We start from the raw sequence: 11,656 nt of genomic DNA, 5'->3' as shown, positions 1-11,656 counted from the left end.
ACAGTCTACACAAGACTAATCAACCATAGCTGGATCACTTAAACACAGCAGCTGGGGATGGTGCAGTGATTGATTACTACTGCCTCTCATGGATAACACAGTGATTACATCATTCTTCTCTGGAGCAGTGAATAACTAAGGCCCCTTCTACACTAGCGAGTGTGATGCGATGAACTCGCATCACACTCGCAACGCAAGCTGCCGGGAACGCACGGCCCGAACGCTGCACCGCGGGAGTGAACTCAGCATGTCAGTTCACTCCCGCGGTGCAGGGTTCGGGCCGTGCGTTCCCGGCAGCTTGCGTTGCGAGTGTGATGCGAGTTCATCGCATCACACTCGCTAGTGTGGAAGGGGCCTAATGTGAGAGGAAAAGCCAGGCAAAGGAGTGAGAGAGCTTCATTATCATAATTTTATAATAGGTTTTACAGAAAAACCACTCAGCTCAGAGATTAAACAAGATATGTCCCTGCATCACTGTATCTACAGCATTCTCAAGGTATGGTTGGTTCATAATGCATCAAATAAAACGGTAGATTTTCCTTTCACATTTAGTAGCCTATAAATAAAACAGTCTCATAAGCCAAAAAACAATGTTTCAATAAACATTGCATAAAAATCCACAATCTCAAATCTCAACCTACTGAAGCAAAATTAACATGTAAGAGAAGATGGTTGGATCTTAAGCAAGTCTTGGAGTCATGTTGCTTGAGAGACTACAATGACGAGGATTTATTACTGTAATCGTAGGATATGACTGTTATGTTTCCGACTATCTGCTTCTACACTGTGATGTAGACGTATCACATCAATTTGGACCCCCCCTTCTCTTTTTTGATTTTTTTATAGTATGGACGTGTATGTATGTTTATTCTAGAAGAGTCACTATATGGTGACCACCTGTATACTTTATTACACACGGACTAATATGTAGATCTAAGAATTAAACACTTTATTTGGACCCATGTGGTTTGCCTAAGTAGTGATATACTCCTACGGTGTCCTTATGAATCTGTCTTTACATGTCCGTTGTGTATAGTCCGATTAGCTTCTTTATTGTACCAAATATTTAGGGGTTGCACATTTTTCTTGATATGACTTGGCTAAAACTTGGCCTGGATAGTCTATCTATGCCATAAATCCCCTGCGGTACATATCAAGCTAGAGTGGAATATATGGGATGGATGAGTGGACCTCCGAATTTACTACATTTTTCTATTCAATACTTCTTCTAATATTTTTTTGTGGGGATCCATTTGTAGGCCGTATAGTGTACACACGTGGCAGTCCCAGATATAGAAGCTAATTGATGGATCACTATGCATCCGATACTGTACATAAAGATGCTATTAAAATACTATTTGATCTTTGATGCATATTGTTCAATTTCTCTATATGTTTGTGTTCTTTCTTGTAATACATCTTTATAATATATTTACCAAATATGTCTGTCAATGTTGGCACCGCAATTGTCGTCCTTTCGGACACTCAGGAAATCATATGACCGGGGCCCGGGTCACATGATCGGATCAGAGATCACATGATCGGGACGGACGAAGCCGGCAAGGAACCCGGAAATAGCATACAAGGAACAATGTTTCCTTGACTACCACAATAGCCACGCATGCTCAGTAGGGGCAGTCGGCTCCGATCACGCTGAGGACTTCTAAAACCGCGTCACTAATGAGATATACGTGTGGAGCTGTACCTCGGCTCTATACTTACTTATTCTACACTGTATTGCACAATAGATTGCACCTTTGAATGTTACAGCCTTTATGTACTTTTAAAAATATGAATTTATATGGCAATTGTGTACTTTTAATCCTTGTTCACGTCACTGGAGGAAATTATGTCATCACTAGTCTCCCTATATATATGTTTGTTATGGTCATGTTTTTTATGCTTGAAAAAGATTCTCATTAGAATCGAAACGTCGCTTTTTTATGCCTTGATGATGCACCAATAAAGACTTCTTCACATCCTATTCCTCGGTGCTATGGCTTCCTCCTTCCAATATGACGTATTACATTTGGCACACAGTTGTACTTTATGTGCACCAGATTGTTGGAATTGGGTTGGTAAACCATATTAAATTGCCCTTTAAGGGAGAGATACATCAGCCTTTCTCCAACAAAATTCTGGTGTAATCATTACTGTAATATAGCGTACCACACTTATTATGGTTCTTAGACCATTTTTGGAAAGTTTTCTGACTTGTCTGAAAAATGGGGGTGGTAAGGGGAAAATGGGACATGGCTAGAAAATTTTTTTTGGGTTCCAGAAAAATTCCTTGGTGAACTACACCAACTAATAGTCCAACAACACAGTCTTAAAATGCTCCAGATAATTCATCCAGCATGATTTATCTGGCGCAAAATAGAACTGTGGAATCAGACTCCGCGCTGGTCTATTCACCGACAGTTTTAATAAATCTCCCCCACTTGTGTTTAGTTCACTCATGTTACAGCCTACAACTGACCCTATCCCTATTCTCAGAAATCAAAGGTGCGCCTTATAGTCCAGTGTCCCTTATATATGAACTGTACTTATAGACAATAGCTGCCTTTAACTGTGCACAGGTCTGCCACCTGCTGGTCATTCATCCTTAAAACCCGGTGTGCCTTATATATGAACCTGGACATTTTAGCAGCCATTTATTGATGGTTTGCCTTATAGTCCGAAAAATATGGATAATAGAACTTCTACCCTTACAAGGTAGGTATCGGGGCACAAACTTTCCCTATAAGTAGTGTAGGAATGCTGCCATACATTTTTGTCTGGTAATGTGGCCAGACTTATCAGGGGTGGTAGGCATATGTTAATTTAAATGGTGGTCTCACAGTTCCTTTATTTCCTGCAAATTATATGTCAGGAATAGACAGGGTCAAGTACCCAGCTGACTTTGAGAGCAGGGGCCCCTCTACAGCGGTCAGTCTAGCTTGTGCAGTGGCACACTGACTGTGTTGTGTAATTTGAAACACGATTTTTTACAGTTTTTATTGAAAATATAGTTTTTTGGGGCTTTTAACTGAATTTTTGATTTATTGCTCACTTTGCTAAATTTGACATTGGAAGAACAGTACAAATGATCCAGCAGAAAACAAGCACATACCCCAAAATAAAGATAAGGTATTTGAAATGTGGAAATTGAAAACATTAACACCAATACACAGGCCACAAAAGACCTGCTGCTTTCTCTACAGAATTTGTTTGCCTTTTTTCTGAGGTGTCGTGTCTATATTGTTAGGTCACAGGTTAAGCCAATCACTGACTTAAGACCATCCATCACAATGGAGGGGGGTTTACCAAAAATGGCATTTTAAATGCCAGCCATTGTTGTTCCCCCATAAGCATGCTCACTGACATATTTACTAAGAGACTCTGACAACTGACCTACGATCTCTGCTGATTTCTGCCAGGTTTGACTTGTTGAGACCAAGTCAAACCTGGTCTAAAAAGCAGGAGTAGTCCCCGTTTAGATAGAGACCTTAATAACTTAAGACCAAAGCCTCCACCCACCCTGCCCCATGCCTCCATACATTCGCCTCCGTGCCCTATCACCACAAAGTGCTTGCAACACTGATTTAATTGAGCCTTGTCTTATGACATATAACCCTTTATGTTTTTAATGTAAAAAGGGATTCAGAGCAACTATAAAATTCTTCTTTTGTATCGTAAAGAAATAAAACTTTTGTACAAATCTTACTTCCCCTGGTCTCAATATTTTATTGGTGCCCTATTATTAACTCGTATCCATGTAGAACCATTTACTCTCAAACTTTAAATTGAGCCGTTTCTTTAGTTAGATAGGAAAAAAGAATTCCCTCAGTTCTTTGCAAGTTAATTGGTCTAATTAGATAGTAGGCAGGAGAAAAATAAGACGTGTCATCGGATTAGCATCTTAGCATCTGTTACCTCCCCTTGCATTGAGAGTCCTTACAGTGTCCTGAATGGCACCAACCATTGCAGATCTTTAATAAAAAATCATAGCAAGGATATAAAGTGACAGTTCTGCCCTTGGCAATGAAGAATGTCTGGCACATTACAACATCTTCTCTTTTGTCTCTTCTTCATATTTGCCTAGCAGGTAAGTGAAATTACCTTATTTCTAACATGTAAAAGAAAAGCAGAGACGCTCGCAAAACAGGAAAGATAATCCGTCTTATCGACCAGGCACATGGGAGGGGATTTAGTCTGTTAGTATTGAGGGGTCTCTTCTGTGGGTCAGTTTATTCTAAAATTTTGTTTTTAAGGAATTGAGAAAGTCAGTACCAGCCAAATAGGTCTGTGACAGAAACACTTTCAGCTTTGGATCATAATATGTGATGTTACAATATATACAAAATATCATTGTACTAAAATAACTGAATATATACATATATTGCATTTAAAATTTACTTTCTACCTTTTCTGATAATTCCAGAATTGGTTTAACTTTCTCACAGAAATAGCTTCAGCCTGGCAATAAAGGAGTTAAACCATTTTCACCTACACACAAACGTGTTAAGAAGCAATGTTGTTAATACATAATGTGAATTCATTTTCTGTTATTCAATGCCTTCTGGTCTCATATACTGCCTAGCGACAATCTATCAATGGGTTATCATAGCTCTAAATTGTACAAAAAATGTGTGTAAGGAAGTTTGACCCTGCTATATGAAGTATATATATATATATATATATATATATATATATATAATGTAAACACAATATAGTCCCATTGACTACTTTGACAATGAAGTCAAAGGAACATTGGCCCTATTTCCAATAATTCACTTGGTGGCCAGTCTATAGCATGTTAATGTTTATTACGTTAAGCGTATAAATAGATCAATGTTTTTATGTTTTGCAGTGCAAACCAATTATGCCCCCTATTTTTTTGACAATGTTCCTGGGAGCATCAACGGGAATATGGCTCTCTTGAGCCTGTCTGAAGACACTCCAGTCGGTCAGTAATGTGTTTTAACCATTTTCTTGTTTTCTGTTCTTCATTGTTAAAGTAAAAACAGTTGACTGTGAGTGGCAATACTGCAAGTTGTGAAAACACAATATTTTGATTTTTTTTCCCCCTAAGTTATATATTTAATTTTTTTTTTGGAGGGGGGGGTATTGCATGTATTATTTTTTATTCATATCTATTGGCATAGAGAATTTCAAACAACAAACATGGGAAACTCATTCTTACATGAGGTGAAGGTCCCAGTGATAGTCTTAAACCTACCATAGATAACATAAACTGTTAATAAACAAAATATCATAATATATTGTATACATTTCAGACATCATTTGGTGAAATTTTCCCGGCCACAATATTCATATTTTCTGCAATGTACAGTAACATTTCTACCTGATGTTCTTGGAAGAATATAGATAATATGCATTTGGATGGCAAGAAGGTCGTTGTTTCCTTATTTGTCTATACTTTTAGCATAAAGTGAAATACATCAGTAAATGGTATTATACACCATAATATCTATAATATCTAACTTTTATACGTGGACTAAATTCTCCATTACAGGTTAGAAAATTGTCAGCTTAGGTGACAGAATATCATTTACACAATGTAACATGGCTAGAGATGAGCGAACACTAAAATGCTCGGGTACTCGTTATTCGAGACGAACTTTTCCCGATGCTCGAGTGCTCGTCTCGAATAACGAACCCCATTGAAGTCAATGGGAGACTCGAGCATTTTTCAAGGGGACCAAGGCTCTGCACAGGGAAGCTTGGCCAAACACCTGGGAACCTCAGAAAAGGATGGAAACACCACGGAAATGGACAGGAAACAGCAGGGGCAGCATGCATGGATGCCTCTGAGGCTGCATAATCGCACCATTATGCCAAAATTATGGGCAACAGCATGGCCATGACAGAGTGACAGAATGAAGCTAGATAGCATCTAAAACATCCAATAATTGACCCTGACACTATAGGGGACGGCATGCAGAGGCAGCGGCAGCAGGCTAGAGAGTGTCATGGCGACATACCCTAAATGGACTCAGGCTTCAAACCAATGGGTGGCAGAGAGGAACCAAAGGAGGTGAGCAAGAAGCGCTCAAATAATATCGGTACATGATAAAAGTTTGCCAGTATATTTTGTGGATTACACAGCAGGGTGGCGACAAAGTTAACATGGAAGCCATGAAAACAACCCAAAATTCTGCCTGACACAGCTCGTTTGATAAGGGGACCATGTATGGAGGCAGTGAACTAGTAGTAGATTAAAGGTGCTGCAGTTAAAACTATGTTAGTTGGATCTTGGCATGGAGCTGGCGCTCCGCTGCCAGGCGAGCTTTCGCCAATCCAAGCCCCTGTCTATAGGCTACTCCCCAAACAGCACTTCTAAGAACCTTTTGTATAAGATCAAGTGTAGTAGCGTTCTTATAAGTTTAGGATATGGCGGGTGAGGGGAATGTAAACAGATGCGCAAGAAGCGCTGAAATAATATCCCTAAATGGTAAAAGTTTGCAAGTATATTTTGGGGATTACACAGCAGGGTGGCGACAAAGTTAACAACTTTGATGTGGAATGCCCTGTAATAGCTCTTGGGCGGTGTGCCTTTTATCGCCTAGGCTCAGCAGTTTCAGCACCGCCTGCTGTCGCTTAGCGACGGCACTGCTGCTGTGCCTAGAGCTACCGACTGATGGCGCCATGCCCACGGATGGTAATTCGGAGGAGGAGGAGGTGGAGGAGGGGTGGGAGGAGGTATAGTAGGCCTTTGAGACCTGGACCGAGGTAGGCCCCGCAATTCTCTGCGTCGGCAGTATATGACCAGCCCCAGGGTCAGACTCGGTCCCAGCCTGCACCAAGTTAAGTGTAGTAGCGTTCTTATAAGTTTGGGATATGGCGGGTGAGGGGAATGTAAACAGATGCGCAAGAAGCGCATGATGCGCATGGAGCTGGCGTTCCGCTGCCAGGCGAGCTTTCGCCAATCCAAGCCCCTGTCTCTAGGCTACTCCCCAAACAGCACTTCTAAGAACCTTTTGTATAAGATCAAGTGTAGTAGCGTTCTTATAAGTTTAGGATATGCCGGGTGAGGGGAATGTAAACAGATGCGCAAGAAGCGCTGAAATAATATCCCTAAATGGTAAAAGTTTGCCAGTATATTTTGTGGATAACACAGCAGGGTGGCGACAAAGTTAACAACTTTGATGTGGAATCCATGAAAACAACCCAAATTTCTGCCTGACACACCTCGTTTGATAAAGGGACGATGTATGGAGGCAGCTATATGGACGACTTTTGGAGGTAGCAATGGAGACAACGTGTGGAGGCTGCTATGGAGGCTGCTAATTTGGATAGTGCCTGTATGTGGCAGTCCCAAACATTTTTCAAACCAGAGGAGCAGGTAGGTGGCCCTCCAGTAAAATGGGATAGATTGAGTGCCTGTATGTGGCAGTCCCAAAAATGTTTCAAACCAGAGGAGCAGGTAGGTGGCCCTCCAGTAAAATGGAATAGATTGAGTGCCTGTATGTGGCAGTCCCAAAAATTGTTCAAACCAGAGGAGCAGGTAGGTGGCCCTGCAGTAAAATGGAATAGATTGAGTGCCTGTATGTGGCAGTCCCAAAAATTGTTCAAACCAGAGGAGCAGGTAGGTGGCCCTGCAGTAAAATGGAATAGATTGAGTGCCTGTATGTGGCAGTCCCAAAAATGTTTCAAACCAGAGGAGCAGGTAGGTGGCCCTCCAGTAAAATGGAATAGATTGAGTGCCTGTATGTGGCAGTCCCAAAAATTGTTCAAACCAGAGGAGCAGGTAGGTGGCCCTGCAGTAAAATGGAATAGATTGAGTGCCTGTATGTGGCAGTCCCAAAAATTGTTCAAACCAGAGGAGCAGGTAGGTGGCCCTGCAGTAAAATGGAATAGATTGAGTGCCTGTATGTGGCAGTCCCAAAAATGTTTCAAACCAGAGGAGCAGGTAGGTGGCCCTCCAGTAAAATGGAATAGATTGAGTGCCTGTATGTGGCAGTCCCAAAAATTGTTCAAACCAGAGGAGCAGGTAGGTGGCCCTGCAGTAAAATGGAATAGATTGAGTGCCTGTATGTGGCAGTCCCAAAAATTGTTCAAACCAGAGGAGCAGGTAGGTGGCCCTGCAGTAAAATGGAATAGATTGAGTGCCTGTATGTGGCAGTCCCAAAAATGTTTCAAACCAGAGGAGCAGGTAGGTGGCCCTCCAGTAAAATGGAATAGATTGAGTGCCTGTATGTGGCAGTCCCAAAAATTGTTCAAACCAGAGGAGCAGGTAGGTGGCCCTGCAGTAAAATGGAATAGATTGAGTGCCTGTATGTGGCAGTCCCAAAAATTTTTTAAAACAGAGGACCGGGTAGGTGGCCCTGCAGAAAAATGGAATAGATTGAGTGCCTGTATGTGGCACTCACAAAAATTGTTTCAAACAGAGGACCGGGTAGGTGGCCCTCCAGAAAAATTAAATGCATGAAGTACTATAGCAAGAGCCAGTGGGCCCTGTCAAAAAATAGCCATTTTCCTCTGCTTTACTGTACAAAGAGGAGGAGAAGGAGGAAAATGAGGAGGAGGAGGAGGAGTGGATCAATTATTCAGGTTGAGCTTCCTTCACCTGGTGGAGATTGGAAATTCTGAGAAATCCAGCCTTTATTCATTTTAATAAGCGTCAGCCTGTCAGCGCTGTCAGTCGACAGGCGTGTACGCTTATCGGTGATGATGCCACCAGCTGCACTGAAAACCCGCTCGGACAAGACGCTAGCGGCAGGGCAGGCAAGAACCTCCAAGGCGTACAGCGCCAGTTCGTGCCACATGTCCAGCTTTGAAACCCAGTAGTTGTAGGGAGCTGTGTGATCATTTAGGACGATGGTATGGTCAGCTACGTACTCCCTCACCATCTTTCTGTAAAGATCAGCCCTACTCTGCCGAGACTGGGGACAGGTGACAGTGTCTTGCTGGGGTGACATAAAGCTGGCAAAAGCCTTGTAAAGCGTACCCTTGCCAGTGCTGGACAAGCTGCCTGCTCGCCTACTCTCCCTCGCTACTTGTCCCGCAGAATTACGCACTCTGCCGCTAGCGCTGTCAGAAGGGAAATACTGTTTCAGCTTGTGCACCAGGGCCTGCTGGTATTCATGCATTCTCACACTCCTTTCCTCTCCAGGGATGAGAGTGGGAAGATTTTGCTTGTACCGTGGGTCCAGGAGAGTGAACACCCAGTAATCGGTGCTGGAATAAATTCTTTGAACGCGAGGGTCACGGGATAGGCAGCCTAGCATGAAATCTGCCATATGCGCCAGAGTACCAACGCGTAAGAATTCACTCCCCTCACTGGCCTGACTGTCCATTTCCTCCTCCTCCAACTCCTCCAACTCCTCTTCTTCTGCCCATACACGCTGAACAGTGAAGGACTCAACAATGGTCCCCTCTTGTGTCTCGCCAACATTCTCCTCCTCTTCCTCCTCATCCTCCTCCACCTCCACCTCCTCCGATATGCGCTGAGAAACAGACCTCAGGGTGCTTTGGCTATCAACAAGGGAATATTCTTCCCCCGTCTCTTGTGACGAGCGCAAAGCTTCCGACTTCATGCTGACCAGAGAGTTTTTCAACAGGCCAAGCAGCGCGATGGTGAGGCTGATGATGGCGGCATCGCCACTGACCATCTGTGTTGACTCCTCAAAGTTACTCAGCACCTGACAGATATCAGACATCCACGTCCACTCCTCATTGTAGACTTGAGGAAGCTGACTGACCTGACTACCAGTTCTGGTGGAAGTTGACATCTGGCAGTCTACAATCGCTCTGCGCTGCTGGTAAACTCTGGATAACATGGTCAGTGTTGAATTCCACCTCGTGGGCACGTCGCACAACAGTCGGTGAGCGGGCAGTTGGAGGCGGCGCTGCGCTGCCCTGAGAGTGGCAGCATCTGGGCTGGACTTCCTGAAATGCGCACAGATGCGGCGCACCTTCGCGAGCAAATCAGACAGATTGGGGTATGTCTTGAGGAAACGCTGCACTATCAGATTTAACACATGGGCCAGGCATGGCACATGTGTCAGTCTGCCGAGTTGCAGAGCCGCCACCAGGTTACGGCCGTTGTCACACACAACCATTCCCGGCTTGAGGTTCAGCGGTGCCAGCCACAGATCAGTCTGCGCCGTGATGCCCTGTAATAGCTCTTGGGCGGTGTGCCTTTTGTCGCCTAGGCTCAGCAGTTTGAGCACCGCCTGCTGTCGCTTAGCGACGGCACTGCTGCTGTGCCTAGAGCTACCGACTGATGGCGCCGTGCCCACGGATGGTAGTTCGGAGGAGGAGGTGGAGGAGGGGTGGGAGGAGGAGGAGGCATAGTAGGCCTGAAACACCTGGACCGAGGTAGGCCCCGCAATCCTCGGCGTCGGCAGTATATGAGCAGCCCCAGGGTCAGACTCGGTCCCAGCCTCCACCAAGTTAACCCAATGTGCCGTCAGCGATATATAGTGGCCCTGCCCGGCAGCACTCGTCCACGTGTCCGTGGTCAGGTGGACCTTGTCAGAAACGGCGTTGGTCAGGGCACGGATGATGTTGTCTGACACGTGCTGGTGCAGGGCTGGGACGGCACATCGGGAAAAGTAGTGGCGGCTGGGGACCGAATACCGAGGGGCGGCCGCCGCCATGAGGTTGCGAAAGGCCTCGGTCTCTACTAGCCTATAGGGCAGCATCTCCAGGCTAAGCAATCTGGAGATGTGCACATTAAGGGCTTGGGCGTGCGGGTGGGTTGCACTATATTTGCGTTTCCGCTCCAGCGTCTGGGGTATGGAGAGCTGAACGCTGGTGGATGCTGTGGAGGATCGTGGAGGCGACGATGGGGTTTTTGTGCCAGGGTCCTGGGCAGGGGGCTGACTAGCAGCTGACACAGGGGAAGGAGCAGTGGTGTGCACGGCCGGAGGTGAACGGGCTTGTTGCCACTGAGTGGGGTGCTTAGCATTCATATGCCTGCGCATACTGGTGGTAGTTAAGCTAGTAGTGGTGGAACCCCTGCTGAGCCTGGTTTGGCAAATGTTGCACACCACAGTCCGTCGGTCATCCGGTGTTTCCTTAAAGAACCTCCACACTTCTGAAGATCTAGCCCTCGCTGCAAGAGCCCTCACCACGGGAGCTTCACTAGTTGACAGTGGCGCTGATGCACCAGCTCTGGCCCTGCCTCTCCGTCTGGCCCCACCACTGCCTCTTCCAACCTGTTCAGGTCGAGGACTCTCCTCCGTCTCAGAAGCACTGTGTTCACCCGGCCTCTCAACCCAGCTTGGGTCTGTCACCTCATCATCCTCCGATCCCTCAGTCTGCTCCCCCCTCGGACTTCCTGCCCTGACAACAACTTCCCCACTGTCTGACAACCGTGTCTCCTCATCATCGGACACCTCTTTACACACTTCCACTACGTCAAGAAGGTCATCATCACCCACAGACTGTGACTGGTGGAAAACCTGGGCATCGGAAAATTGCTCAGCAGCAACCGGACAAGTGGTTTGTGACTGTGGGAAGGGTCCAGAAAACAGTTCCTCAGAGTATGCCGGTTCAAATGCCAAATTTTCCTGGGAGGGGGCAGACTGGGGGGGAGGAGGCTGAGGTGCAGGAGCTGGAGGAGTGGGGATTTCGGTGACATGGGTGGACTGCGTGGAAGACTGACTGGTGGTGGACAAATTGCTCGAAGCATTGTCAGCAATCC

The 11,656-nt window shown here is 45.3% G+C and overlaps 1 protein-coding gene across 2 annotated transcripts in view; it reads left to right on the top strand.

Moving 5' to 3' along the window:
* The first annotated feature begins 3,920 nt into the window (after nt 1-3,920).
* Nucleotides 3,921-11,656, top strand: part of CDHR1 (cadherin related family member 1) — an 88,859-nt gene continuing 81,123 nt past the window's right edge. The window contains exons 1-2 of one of the 2 annotated variants that reach the window (XM_072129275.1): nt 3,921-4,087; nt 4,853-4,948. In XM_072129275.1, coding sequence (XP_071985376.1) covers nt 4,024-4,087; nt 4,853-4,948 — 160 coding nt within the window. In that variant the 5' untranslated portion in view covers nt 3,921-4,023. The remainder of the gene's footprint in view (nt 4,088-4,852; nt 4,949-11,656) is intronic. The other variant, XM_072129274.1, reaches the window with a different exon arrangement.

The sequence above is a fragment of the Engystomops pustulosus genome, chromosome 11, assembly GCF_040894005.1.
Source record: "Engystomops pustulosus chromosome 11, aEngPut4.maternal, whole genome shotgun sequence".
Taxonomy (NCBI): domain Eukaryota; kingdom Metazoa; phylum Chordata; class Amphibia; order Anura; family Leptodactylidae; genus Engystomops; species Engystomops pustulosus.
Note: the sequence above shows the minus strand (reverse complement) of the source record. Positions and strands in the feature narration are given on the sequence as shown.